We start from the raw sequence: 13830 nt of genomic DNA, 5'->3' as shown, positions 1-13830 counted from the left end.
CTGCAGAATTTCATTGTGCATCATTCTGCATAGTTCATTTAAATTCAAATACACAATACATTGCTGGCAGCAATATGACTATTCAGAAAGATTCTGTTATACCAATACAGATTTGTAAAATGATAAAAAATTAACCCCAATTGAAATTAGCCATTAAGAGCAGGTGATGTATCCAGCACCATTAAAAAATACAATTAGACAAGAAACAGATTAGAGGGAAAAACCAGATCTGACTGCCCAGACATCATGTGAATTCCCGTAAATGTGTGACTGAAAATGAAGATAAAATCTCAGTGCACTTTGACAGTTAAATAACACAGTTGAATTTATGGCCACTTCATTTACAGCAGGGTGGAGGGTTAGTGCCTCCCACGAGTCTCTCTGACTCATGGGTGTTTGAGTTAAAGGAAGTGTAACTCATATCTCAGAGATATATGTCCTGGCACAAAGTGTTCTTTCAAATTATATGTGATATACTGCAATCACAAGGTGAGCAGCAGGACAAAGAAAAACACATGTGAGAGACAGATTGAGACATTGATGGTGAGGTTGTGGATGAATAATGTAATGACTCAGTGTCAGTACCAGATTGTGTGTATTTACTTGTAGTGAGTTTACATTTGAATTTTATTTCTTCAAACAAACTTTTATCTGAAACCATTTTACATGTGATATTCAGCACTATTCATGTTTCTCTGAACAATTCAACAATAAATTCTTAATATAAAATACGTCAATACGTCTCCAACTGTATGAACTGTAAATGTCACTGAAGTTATTTTCATTGCCCTACTTTCTATTACAAACCGATGCAGTTGATCAGTAATTTAACATAAAACAACCCTCTCTCTCTCATTAAACATTTTACATTTTCATTACACAGAAACAATTGTATGGTAAACAGGAAAGTGTCACATTTTACATCAACAAAAAAAACTGAAAATGTGATATAAAAAAACACACAAAACAAAAAAACAAAAAAAAATCTAAGCTAAAATATGTTGGGGGGTTTTTTTGCAGTTCTGTGCACACAGTCTGATTACTAACTGATCTAAAACAAAATACAAGAACCCTGTGGATCAACATGACATGAAGATTTATAGCTGGACAGATACATATATTTTATTAATCCCAATAAATTTTATAGCACTGCCAGTATTGTTGACTGATTTCTGACAAGTACAGTACAAGTTTGCAAAGCGTGTTTTAAGAACTAAGATAATACAAGAATCCCCACATGACATGCAAGTCATGAAGAACTAATTTTTTCTCATTATCTGTTTCTTCTATCCCAGTGATTTTTTTGTTACTGTGTTCCTGTGGTCGAATGACTTTTAGCACGAATATGGACTTTCAGAACTGCCCTCTCTGATTGGCTGGGACTTCCCACTGTATATTCTGATCCGTGTCTAACATCCCTGCTGTCTCTATTTCGAGTATGTTCATTATGTCCTGTCTCTACCTTGTCTCTGGACTGCCTGTCCACACCAAAATCTCTGCCTGTCTGATGTCTCCACTGACTAACATTTGGCAGTCCATTGTTCCAATCCTCTACATTCATGCCACCATGTCTGTCCCACCTGCCTCTCCGGTCTGTATGTTTATCGTCTCTCCTTCTGTCCCTTCTGTCTTCCCTCTCTGTTTCCACAGAAGACTCCCTTGGATAATTATTTCTTGACTTGCTTTTCATTTGCTTTTCCCACCCCTGATCATTTTGTTTGCTTGGATGAATGCCACCACCTCTTTTATTGTCCTGAGGCCACCGCTCGTATTTCTCAGCTGTCCCTTTTACCGTCTGATCATCTTCCTCATTGTCCACATGGCCATGACCTCCTCCTGAACACTGTCCCTCCTCTGTCTCTTCCTCATTTTCTCTACATGAACAGTTACTGTTTAGTCGTTGACGCTCCTGATCAGTCTTTGCTGTGCTGTGTTCACTATCACCAGCTGTTCTATTGTCCTGACGCTCATAATCAGAAGAGTCTCCACTCCCTGCTGCCTTCTCACTTTCATTAGCTCCAGTTTCGCCGTCCTCTTTTACCTTTACATATGCTGCCAGGTTCACTTTGTCAGCCTCACGTTCAAGGCTGTAATGTTCCTGTTTGTCCTCCTGGTGTTCAGGAGTGGACGCCTCACCGATGTCTGGAGTCAAAGTGTTTGCAGCAGGCTTTTGGACTGTGAGCAAAACGGAGATAAAATCAATTCTGACCAACTATCAGTGTTGGACAATCACTCAAACTACACTTCAGTAAGCTTAATGAAAATGGCTGCCGCCTTACTTGTCTTTTTCCTGTAGAAAAGGAGATAAGCAGTGTGGGATCTAGTGGGAGAAATGTGAAAAGAAGGCCAGGTCATTTTCACATTCAGCAAATGTATGGTGAGGGAGAAAAGACAAATGGAAACTTACTTCTCATTGTTATCCAGCTGGAAATGCTTGTAATCAAGCTGTTGAAAGGAATAGCAAGGTGCTCTGTGATTAATTCTTTTTTCACCATCTACCACGTAAATGCACAACTACATGTTGAAGTATTGCTGCTTTGGGATCAGTGACGCTGAAGAAAAGGTGATCAGTCTTACCTGTCTGACAAAGGTATCATTGAAGTTATACCATTCATTGTCGTCCTGGGACCTGACTGTAGCAGTGTAGTGTCCACCTTTCAGACTTCCATAGTGCTCCACATATCCATACAGTTCATATGTCTGATGCTGATCACCAGTGGAAAAGACAACAGAAGTCAAGACGAGGAAGTAAAAAATAACGAGTTATGATAAAATTGTCAAACACACACACACACACACTACATATATACCTCTGATATCTGTAGGGTGTAGGGAACCACCACACTGCTTTTGATTTTCACATTTTCCCTGCGACGGAAGTCAAACTTAAATCTCTTCAACAGCAGAGTCAGAATTTCTGGATGATGCTTTACTACAAATTCCTAATTGAAACACACAGATACAATGAGACAGTGCCTACTGGCAGCTTGGTTTGAGCAATAAAGAAATGCAATGAATGCAAAAACAGTTACTGCAAGATGACAGTATATGCTTCCTTTTTAGACAGTGTGTGCCTTATGTCAGAAAGATTAAAGAAATTTAATTTAATTAGTTTTAATTTGAGCGAGTCACGTTTTATTTTTCAGGCTTTCAGTTTAAGTTGTGGCTGATTTTTTGCTGGTATAGCTGTAAGGCTTAGTAATAATTAATTCGCCTAGATGCAACATCAATCAGTTTAGCCAGTTTTATTTGTACCATGACTATACGTTTACTGCAAAATGTGATATGCAGTGTTCCATGATGCATTAGAAACAGTGATTATCAGATGCTGTAGTGTGATATTATCATCATCATCGTAACCATAAAATGTAACAGTATAAACTCAGTCTATTTCATACAGATCAAAAACATGGTTACTCATAACGTACAGTAGTAGAGTCAGCTTTGGCGTCACAGCTGTCACAGTACATCTGATTTGGTCCCTTGATTTCTTTTGGTCTGAAATACTTCTCAAGGCCGTCCATCTGAAAAACAAAGGAAGGCTGTCAGGAAATACATTGAATGTCTCTTGTTCCTGATTTTGCCAAACAGATAAGCTGAACAGATTATTTTCACACACTCCTATAAACAGTGTATACTAACAATGATGTCTCGGGGGTTATAAGTTTCACTGAATATATAAAATATTTCCCAAGACCCGACATCTCAAATTCAAGTTAATTAATATAATTAATTTATCCTGGCAAAGACTGAATCTGTTAAACATGGCAGACTGGAAGATATCTGTCCTTACCACAGTGTAGGCCTTTTTGTCAGATTCCACCAGTTCAAGGGTTAGACTCCAAAATGGATCATGGGTTTTTGTCTCTTTGCCACACGAGGAGCATGTGTTCTTGTGTATCAGCTGTCCTTGGAATAGCTGCAAGTACAACAACACAGAGACTGCAAACACTGTGTTTCATTGCACTTAAAGATCCTACAGCTGCAGAGATACTTGTTATATTTAATACTTAAGTCTATACCTGTGATGCCTCAGTACTGGTCAGACTACCCAGAATCTTCTCAAGGCACTCAGCAGCATCCTGTTGTATATACTCTGTGTGTGGGAGGAACAGAAATAAAACATGTTTTTCTTTCTCTGGAGGGTACAATGACCACATTGACCACCCTGGTTCATTGACGCCTCCCCGCATTACATTATACAGAGAGGTATTTCTATTATTTAGCCTGTGATACCACAAATGACATCCTTCAAAACAATTACACAACTGGTGTACTAAATAACACTGGCAACTTAGTGTGGTGTGTCGTGTGAGTGTAGGGATTGTTTACCTCTGCTGATGCCCAGCATCCTTGTGATGTTAAATGTATGAGTTGTGCGTTTGCTCAAGTCATCAAACAAGGTTGTAAGATGATGGTCAATGGACTCAGAGTCATGGTTTTTCTTGGTGTGCCTGCACAGAATGAAGAGAAACTGTAGCCTCAATTCAGTTTAAACAAAGAAAGACAAAACACTATGTGACAAAAAAGCGTGGCTTAACCTTTTCACGGCCTCTCTGAAGTCTTTGGTCATGAACAGAACCTGCAGCACACTGTTCAAGTAACACGTCGCTCCTTGGTTGATCAAGCCATGGTACCTTTCTGCTGACTCGGCTTTGATCATAAAGAATGCAAATTGCAGAACTGTCATTATACCATCACTGTGGATGACAAATAAACTGACCTAACAGCAGCTTTGTCTTACCTGGATACTTATAGGTATCGTAGTAAAATCGCCGATAGCTCATTTTGATTCCTTTAATTCTCAGTCCGCGCGGGGATCCTCCACTGCAACAGATGTTCTACTAATTCATGCACCGGACCAGAAGAAGGCAAAAGCAAATGCAGGACAGAAGGATAAACATGTATGTACTTACCTTCAGAAGCGGGTTAAAGACAAGTCCACCGATAACTGGAAAGTCCGTTGTGTATTGTTGCGTCAGTAACGGCAGGACGTCTGCCTTGAGCATAAACGCCAGGACACTTTCATTTTTACTTGATGCCACGCCTGCTGACATGATTCGCCCAGTGTTTGCTTCGCGCACATGAGCTGCGAATGGCAGTTACTGCTTTTCTTATCTATGGACGTAAATCCACTTAATTATTAAAAAAAAAAAACACACATAAAGGCTGGCATTAAGAGTTCTCAAGATTTTAATGTCTGAACCCTAACCCTAACTGTGCACTGTTTATGCGACAACTCAGGCATGCACAGCTTTTTGAATTGATATCAGTCTGTTCTTTTATGGTAGCATGGTAATTAATATGGAAGAATCATGGAAAATCACCACAAAATCCAAGTTCAAAACAAAAGACAAAGTCATATGAATGATGCTAAGAAATTCAACTTCAGAACCCCACCCAGCTTCAGTCATGTGACTTCTAGTAAATGTGTGACATAGACTGAAAGTGAAATTCAAAGCTCAGTGAACTCTACCCCAAAAAAAACAATCCCAAAATTAACCGCCTGAGCCTGATCTGCAAATACTCTCAGGAAGTTTCAGTTTGATGTTTGTGTCAGGGGCACAGGTATTTACGGCCTGAGGATGTGTTCCATGGCACAGTGTTCTCTCGAAGTGTACGTGATTTTATTTCAAGCGAGGAGAAACTAGTAGGGAAAAAAAGGATAAAAAAAAAAAACCAGTGAGAGTCGGACTGACAATATGGGAGTCAGTATCGGACTCTGCCCCCGAAGGCAATAAGGCAATGTGGTGATAATCCATAAGAAGCCCAATAAACAGTTAACAGCTTTTGAGATAACTTCTAGTCTAACACGTTATCAGCCAATAAAAAAGCATTTAACTCATGGCACGTTCGGAGGTTTATTTCTGTGATAAACAGCTCATTATATGATTCTTACATTACAGGATTGTTACACCACATTCAAGTACATGTCAATATAATTTTACACAATTATGACATTTCCTTTCAATTCCTTCCATTACATTGCTCTAACATTAATTTAAAAAACACTCAGAAATGAAATATATATATAACATGTATATTTGAAATCCAGTGTCCTCAGACAATTGATGATACATGACATTTACTAAAAATCAAGGAAAAAGATTTTACAGCGCTGCCAATTCTGCCGACTGATTTCTACAAAGTACAGTACAATTTTGCAAAGCATGTATTAAGAACTAAAAAGAAAAAAAACAAGAATTTTGTGGATCGCCACAATATGCAGTGTTTTAAAATACCAATTTGCATTATCCTAATCCTTTCCTGTCAATCTGAATCTGAATCTAATGTTTTCGACTTAGAGACACATGTCCAACATTTCTCACCCGATTTCTTTTTCTTCTCCTTGTGTTTCTTGTCTTTATTCATTTCACTCTTCTTTTGTTTCTTCTCTTTCTTTTCACTCTTCTTTTGTTTCTTCTCTTTTTTCTTTTTGCTCTTCTTTTGTTTCTTGCCTTTCTTCTTATTTTCACCCATTTGTTCACTCACATCTCCTGTTTGTGTATCAGACTCTTCTGCAACCTTTTCAGCATTTGACTCAAAAGGCTCGTCTCTGTTTAGGGTTCGTTCATTATCTCCTGTCTTGTCCTGTTCTATGATCTGTCTCTCCACACTAACATCCTCATGTCCGTTTTGACTAACATTTAATAGTCCATTGTCCTGATCTGCTGCACCCTCACCATCTCCCTTACACTCCATTTTCTCCTCTCCCATTTCTTCCACTTTCCCTTCACATTCCTGATCATTTGGTTTGCTTGGCTGAATGTCAATGTTTTTCTTAGCTTTCAGTTTTTCTGTCTCAACATCTTCCTTATTCTCTACAAGGCCATTAACTTCTCCTGAACTCTGTCCCTCCTCTGTCTCTTGATCAGTCTTTGGCATGTTGTGTTCACTATCACCAGCTGTTCTACTGTCCTGACGCTCATAATCAGAAGAGGTCAAGAGCTCTCCACTCCCTGCTGCCTGCTCACTTTCATTAGCTCCAGTTTCGCTGTCCTCTTTTACCTTTACATCTGCTGCCACATTCTCTTTGTCAGCCTCAGGTTTATGGCTGTAATGTTCCTGTTTGTCCTCCTGGTGTTCAGGAGTGGACGCCTCACCGATGTCTGGAGTCAAAGTGTTTGCAGCAGGCTTTTGGTCTGTGAAGCAAAACAGAGATAAAATCAATTCTGACCAACTATCAGTGTTGGACAATCACTCAAACTACACCTCAGTAAGCTTAATGAAAATGGCTGCTGCCTTACTTGTCTTTTTCCTGTAGAAAAGGAGATAAGCAGTCTCGGATCTAGTGGGAGAAATGTGAAAAGAAGGCCAGGTCATTTTCACATTCAGCAAATGTATGGTGAGGGAGAAAAGACAAATGGAAACTTACTTATTTTTGTTGTCTTCCTGGAAAGGCTTGTAATCAAGCTGTTGATGAAAGGAATAGCAAGGTGCTCCGTGATTAATTCTTTTTTCACCATCTACCACGTAAATGCACAACTACATGTTGAAGTATCGCTGCTTTGGGATCAATGACACTGAAGAAAAGGTGATCAGTCTTACCCGTCTGACAGACGTATCATTGAAGTTATACCATTCATTGTCATCCTGGGACCTGACTGTAGCAGTGTAGTGTCCACCTTTCAGACTTCCAAAATGCTCCACATATCCATACAGTTCGTATGTCTGATTCTGATCACCAGTGGAAAAGACAACAGAAGTCAAGACGAGGAAGTGAGTTACGATAAAACAGTAAATGTGTGTATATATATAGTATACCTCTGGTATCTGTAGGGTGTAGGGAACCTCCACACTGCACGTGATTTTCACATTTTCCATACGACGGAAGTCAAACTTAAATCTCTTCAACAGCAGAGTCAAAACTTCTGGATGATGCTTTACTACAAATTTCTAATTGAAACACACAAATATAATAAAAGGAGATGATTCACTACATCCGTGATTCAGGATATGTGCATCTGAGGAGCCACTTTGAGAGCTGGCTCTCGTAAAAGAGCTGGAACTCCCATCATTAACACGGACTGAGTGTGCATCATACCCACAGGATCCCCAGAGTTCAAGAGTAAGTGGACTATTAATAACACATTGACCACACGATATGGACAGATGCAATGGGAGAACACACACTGTCCCAATGTTACTGGCCATTACTACCACCTTGAAATAAGAAGTGTTTCCTCATAACTTACAGTAGTAGCATCAGCCTTGGCATCACACTTGTCACAGTACAGCTGGTTGTCTCCAGTGGCCTTCGAAGGTCTGAAAAACCTTTTAATCCCATCCATCTGAAATATAAGAGAGCATATAGGCAGCATATAGGAGAGTGCTCATAGCAAAAGCATGTTTAATCTATAAAAGCTTTGGGGCGAAATTAAAAATGTTGGCAGTTGTGTCATTACCACATTGTAGTAGTCCTCATTGTCAGGCTTCACCAACGGAAGAGGTAGATTCCAAAACGGCCCATCAGTGTTTACCTCTGTCTCACACGCACAGCATATGTTCTTGTGTGTCAACACTCCTTGAAATATCTAAAGAAGCAAAAACACAGAGACTGCTAAAGTGGTATAATTTGAATTTACTTATGGATTCCCCTGACTTAGGGTAGTGGCAGCTCGATTTCATAATGATTGCATAATTACCCATGAAGCCTCAGGGCTGGTGTGATTTAGAATCTTCTCCAAGTACTCGGCAGCATCACGTTGTTCAAACACTGGGGTTGTGATGAACACAAATTTAATGTGCGTTTCTTTACATGAGGGGCACAGTTACCATACTCACACTGTAGGAAAGTGGCTTATTGGTTTAAAATATGTATTTTCTTACACCAGACAACACTGAAGATAAGATGCCATGTTCACAGGATGTTCTTAAAAAAAAAAAGGGATGTTACTTTAAGATGCTGATGTCTAATTGCTAACACACATACTGTACCTCTGTTGATGCCCAGGGCCTTCGTGATCTTTAAGGTGTGTGCTATGGTTTTCCTTAATGCAGCAAACAAGGCTTTGAGATCAGGATCAATACCCTTGGCCTCAGGATTTTCAGAAATGAAACTGTACAAAATAAACACACACTGGCCATGAGCGACACGAAAGTGCAAAATATATTAATATATTATATATTAATAACAATGATATGGACAAATATTGTATGACATGAAAGTTTTTTTTTCTAACGAACCTTTCAACAGCCTCTCTGAAGTCTTTGGTCATGAACAGCACCTGCAGCACGCTGTTCAAGTAACACGTCGCTCCTTGATTCCTCAAACCATGGTACTTGTTGGCTGTTGAAAGGAGATAAATAATAATACTCGTAAAATTCAGAACAGTCTTCAAAACACAGTTTTGGATGAAAAACCACCTTACAGAGGCACGCGCATCTTACCTGCATTCTTCGAATCATCAATGCCACCCATAGTGAGTAATTCGATTGGCCGAAAATCGCTCCACTGTCAACTTTAAAAAAGGATTCGTTAAAGTTGTTGTCTCTGATTATAATATGAGAGGAAATAAGGAAGAAGAGACAGAACATGAGCCTCACCTTGAGTTTTCAGATTCACATGATAAGACGATCCTGCAGATCCTGGAAAACGCGTTCTCTGCACCCGTGTACAGAAAGATCTGCTGCTTCACATAAACCTCGCAGCGCTTTCCGTTTCACTTGGTCGCAGGTCTATGCTGCGTTCACGACCTTTGGGAATTTTCAGCATGCCTGTCATCAGCAGACTGCGCACGGACGAGGAGCAAAGTGAACTCAAATGAGAAATAAGTTAAGAGAGGTAAAATAAGTTCAAAATATCAAAAAGAGGTCAGGTCAAACAGGTGTCACATCCGGGACGTTTCAGATCAGGAGATGTAACGCTTTTACACATCACAGATTCCCAAAAGGAAAACATATATTATTTATCTATTTGATATTTATCTACAGTTTTATAAACAGGGACACCATAAAAATCTTATTCATGGGAGAGGAAACTGGAAAAAACAAAGTTCTGATTCACAAATCTGTTTTAAGGGTTTCTTTCCCTGAGATCATCAGAACAGTTACTGAAATCAATCCACCTGATAAGTTTAGAGGCAGAAATCACAATTTGCTTTTGACAACTCACAGGCATCTGACATGTGACCCCGACTACATACTGCTGTTTGTAAGAAGACAAAGATGTTGGAAACCACTGAGTCAATTTCTAACAATCTGTTGTAATTTAAAATAAAACTTGTTGTTTTATCCGTTGTGTAAAATCTTCATCTTAAAAATAACTAGAAACCAAAGCTGTCAAATAAATGTAGATGATTAGAAATTATAATATTTCCCACTGAAAGGTACTGGAGTTGAAGTATGAAGTATAGTGTAAAATGGAAACACTTGAGTGCAAGTACCTCAAAATTGTACTCGAGTAAATGTACTTAGTTACTTTACACCACTGACCCTCACAGAGAGGAAGAATCAGAGAAGATGAAGAACCAGGGAGGAGGTGATTTGATTTTTATTTTGTAAACAACATCTTTACAGTAAACAAGGTGTCAGTACTGCAATAAAAGTCTGAATGTATTTTTGAGGTATGACACAGAGCAGGGGGAGCACGAGGAGATGATGATGATGATGATGATGGGGATGGGGATGGTGGTGGTGGTGGTGGTGGTGTCTCCCTCTCTCTCCGTCAGGCTGTCAACCCTCCAGGGACCCGCACCACCAGCCGGATAATACACCCGTGGTGGACTCCGTATTGAGACAGCTCGCTGGAGTCATCGTCCAGCGTCTTGTCTGTGAAGATCATCCTCAGATCCTCAACACCCTGCCCTATTCAAAATATGTGAGAATCTTAACTTTAAAGATGAACGTTCCTCCAAAATACAACATATATTATCATTATTATAAAACTGATCAAACGCTGTGAAGTCTCTGTTCACCTGGGAACCTCGCCGCTATTTTCTGCCTCAGCTCCAGCACGGTCATCTTCTGCAGCTGCTCCTCGGTGCTGCACAGGTCGATCGTCGTCTCCTCCTCAGAAATCCCGAACACCCTCACCTGGCAGACTCTGTTCATTTCTGTTCGTTTTGTCCGTGCGGCTGGAAACTCTGCCCTCCTCACAGGTTCGCTCGCTTGAGGGTAATGACAACTGAAGTCGCTGCTGCTTGTCGGTGGACGCGCTCCGACGTCAGGAGGGCTGTCACTTTCGTTTTTTTAACCCACACTAACAATATTAATGAATCTCCTCGTGGTCGTAATCGTCTTCTATTTAAGGACATTTCATTATTGTCTCATATTTTGTCATTGTTGTCTTTTATTCATTACATTCGCAGTTTTAAAAAGGAAAGTAAAAGTAATGACCTTCCGAGTCAGTGGGTTGGGTGTTTTAAAACCCTCATGCAAGCGGGACATGATGTACTGAACACACAACTTTGAACCCTTGGTCAGAGTTTTTCCATTGGCAATAGAGAGGCCATAAACTATACAGCCTGCGTGCCGGTGATAAGTCGTAGACATCTTTAGAGTTAAAGCTGTACTCCTGTATGTTTCTCTGCATGTTTGCACTGACAACTAATCCATCATTATATCTGGGACATTATTTTTGCCGGTGCACGCGCATGTGAAGATAGTAACTGACAGGTGATGTTATGCCTCTTTGCTGGTGTAATAAATAAATAAATAAATAAATAAAATCACGTTCCTCAGTCTCGCCAGAGGTGTCCAGAGGCGGGAAAAAAATCACGTGATTTAACATGAAACCCGTCCTGACTATACTGAAATGAAACCAGAAGAGTTTGTCACAGTTAGACGCACCCACTACCGTTGCTTGTGGACATGTGGCACACGGAACTAAGAGAGCGACTCAAGCTGATCTCAGAGATGTCAGCTAAACCGGAGAAGTGTTATAACCCCCGCGACTCCACACTTAAATTTACGGATAAAGAAGATGAGTTGGACTGTAAGTATTTTTCACATATTCCGAAGAAGTTATATTTGTTATAATAACTTTGAATCATACTTTGCACACGTTTAACGGTATAGGGAAAACACGTTCGCGTTTCATGTCGCATAAAGTCGGTTTTGGTTTCTGTGTGTTTTTCTCAGTTTTGTGCGAAGGGTTCAAGTCTCGAAGGGCCCTGATGTCCTGTGGCCACGCTGTGACCCCGATGTCTCTGACCAACTGGTGCCGCAGGCAGCTGGACCAGGTAGATCGTTATAAAGAAAAAATAGTGACTGAGGGCAAAATGTATTATTCCTGTTTCCTCTGAAATAGTTTTTAAGCACCTGTTACATGTTAAAATGTCTGCTGTGAAAAAGACCAATCAGTGACTGCTTGTTTCTCACCTGTGATACTAATGAATGATTTACTTTTTGATATTTCAATTAAGGGTGAAAGCAGATTCAGGTGTGCCCAGGTTGGGTGTCCAGCAGTGTGGCCTTACACGGAGGTTCGTCGGATGGCTCTTCTGACCACGGAAGAAATGAATTACTTTGAAAGAAACATAGCTCTCAATGCCACCAAGGATAAATTTGATACCAAATTAGTAAGTGTCTCACTGAAATTCTGAGATTTACGCACTAGCTGTAGCCTTACTTGCAAATTAAATATGTTCTGCTTGCTAATAAAATGGTGGAATTAAAACCATCTTCTATATCACAGTGTCCTGGATGCAAATCTTCTGTGGTGAGAAAGAATGAATCCAATCTGAGCGTCCGCTGCACGGTGTGCTCAACAAAGACAAAGCGGACCTACGAATTCTGCTGGCAGTGTCTGAGGGAGTGGAAGGGTCCACGCCCACGGTCAGACCGCTGTGACAACGTCGACTGCTGCAACGACACGTTAAGAATACTGAAGACCTGTCCAGATATCGTCTTCGAGTCTGTGAAAGATGTGTCCGGCTGTCCCTCCATCCGCGCCTGTCCCACCTGCGGGACACTGGCGGAGCACAACAAAACAAGATGTAAGAACATCGTCTGTCCCCGATGCAAAGTGGAGTTTTGTTTTGTGTGCCTGAAGCTGAAAAGAGAGTGTTTGAAAACAAGTGACTATTTCACAAAATGCTCCAGTGGTGTTGCCCCTAGACAGACCTCTATACCTGAGTGGCAGAAGAAATAATGTAAACGACACCAGACTCTAAGTTCTCTGGTTGTTTTTGATGTAAGAATGTCTTTTCTCAAGTAATACCAGCGTGTCTTTGCTGTATTTTCCATGTTTGTCTGATTTTGATGATTTGAAATCCTGTGTCTTCATGTCGGACTGTGTGAGTCCGACACACAGCAGACTGTGTTCTCCTAATAAAACTTTGTTGTTTTTATTCTTTTTTCCTGGTTAAATAATACACCTTTCTGTTCTGTACAGAGATAAAGAATGACAGAGCAGTTGTCCCCCCCCTTTCAGTACTACTTATTTGACTAGTATTTCAATAAATAGTAATTTATGTATTACTTGTTTGCACCTTTTTAATATGTGGATTAAATGTAATCTTATGACAAGTGAGTGTAGTTTGATTATCAGTTTCCTGTATTTTTGCACACCTAGTGAGTGTATTTTACACAAGTGTAATGATTTCATAACAAATAGAAATTTATTTTAAGTTGTACTTTTTAATAGCATATTGCTAATTCATGTATTCCATGTACTTTTATAAAACAGTAATGGAAGATGAATAAAATTGGCATTTAAGATGGACTTTAGTGTACGTATCAGAAGTGTACTATGCTTGAGGCTATTTTCCACAAGTGTAGTGATGCATGTACTAATGTAAAGTTATTTTTAGTACAAAGAGGCCATAACTTTAAATGGTGTTTTCCATGTTTGTTTTAAACATCCTTCAGTATTTACTGTGTTCTTCC

At 39.9% G+C, this 13830-nt stretch overlaps 3 protein-coding genes across 5 annotated transcripts; 1 reads left to right on the top strand and 2 right to left on the bottom strand.

The window, feature by feature from the left end:
• Positions 1-609: 609 nt before the first annotated feature.
• LOC121176950 (ubiquitin carboxyl-terminal hydrolase 47-like) lies at positions 610-5095 on the bottom strand. 2 transcript variants are annotated; one of them, XM_041031097.1, is made up of 12 exons: positions 4921-5095; positions 4745-4827; positions 4542-4653; positions 4333-4454; positions 4023-4096; positions 3794-3919; positions 3429-3524; positions 2811-2942; positions 2578-2706; positions 2408-2445; positions 2280-2320; positions 610-2175 (listed from the first exon to the last, which is right to left on the bottom strand). In XM_041031097.1, exons 1-12 carry the CDS (start codon positions 5055-5057, stop codon positions 1307-1309), a joined length of 1959 nt encoding a protein of 652 aa, XP_040887031.1. In that variant the 5' UTR covers positions 5058-5095; the 3' UTR covers positions 610-1306. The 2 variants fall into 2 exon arrangements, with proteins under 2 accessions (XP_040887031.1, XP_040887032.1); XM_041031098.1 differs by having other exon boundaries at positions 4917-5094.
• A 752-nt stretch (positions 5096-5847) lies between these two features.
• Positions 5848-9875, bottom strand: LOC121176951 (probable ubiquitin carboxyl-terminal hydrolase creB). 2 transcript variants are annotated; one of them, XM_041031100.1, is made up of 12 exons: positions 9547-9875; positions 9391-9461; positions 9187-9289; positions 8938-9059; positions 8646-8716; positions 8406-8534; positions 8196-8291; positions 7765-7896; positions 7549-7677; positions 7376-7413; positions 7248-7288; positions 5848-7142 (listed from the first exon to the last, which is right to left on the bottom strand). In XM_041031100.1, exons 2-12 carry the CDS (start codon positions 9419-9421, stop codon positions 6271-6273), a joined length of 1764 nt encoding a protein of 587 aa, XP_040887034.1. In that variant the 5' UTR covers positions 9422-9461; positions 9547-9875; the 3' UTR covers positions 5848-6270. The 2 variants fall into 2 exon arrangements, with proteins under 2 accessions (XP_040887034.1, XP_040887033.1); XM_041031099.1 differs by having other exon boundaries at positions 9388-9461; positions 9547-9872.
• A 1924-nt stretch (positions 9876-11799) lies between these two features.
• Positions 11800-13292, top strand: LOC121176955 (probable E3 ubiquitin-protein ligase ARI7). The gene is made up of 4 exons (XM_041031108.1): positions 11800-11935; positions 12082-12182; positions 12366-12521; positions 12638-13292. The coding sequence occupies exons 1-4, from the start codon at positions 11812-11814 to the stop codon at positions 13091-13093; spliced, it is 837 nt and encodes a 278-aa protein (XP_040887042.1). The 5' UTR covers positions 11800-11811; the 3' UTR covers positions 13094-13292.
• Positions 13293-13830: the final 538 nt, after the last annotated feature.

Source organism: Toxotes jaculatrix, chromosome 23, assembly GCF_017976425.1.
Source record: "Toxotes jaculatrix isolate fToxJac2 chromosome 23, fToxJac2.pri, whole genome shotgun sequence".
In the NCBI taxonomy this organism is placed as follows: Eukaryota; Metazoa; Chordata; class Actinopteri; family Toxotidae; genus Toxotes; species Toxotes jaculatrix.
This window is presented reverse-complemented; position numbering and strand designations above follow the sequence as displayed.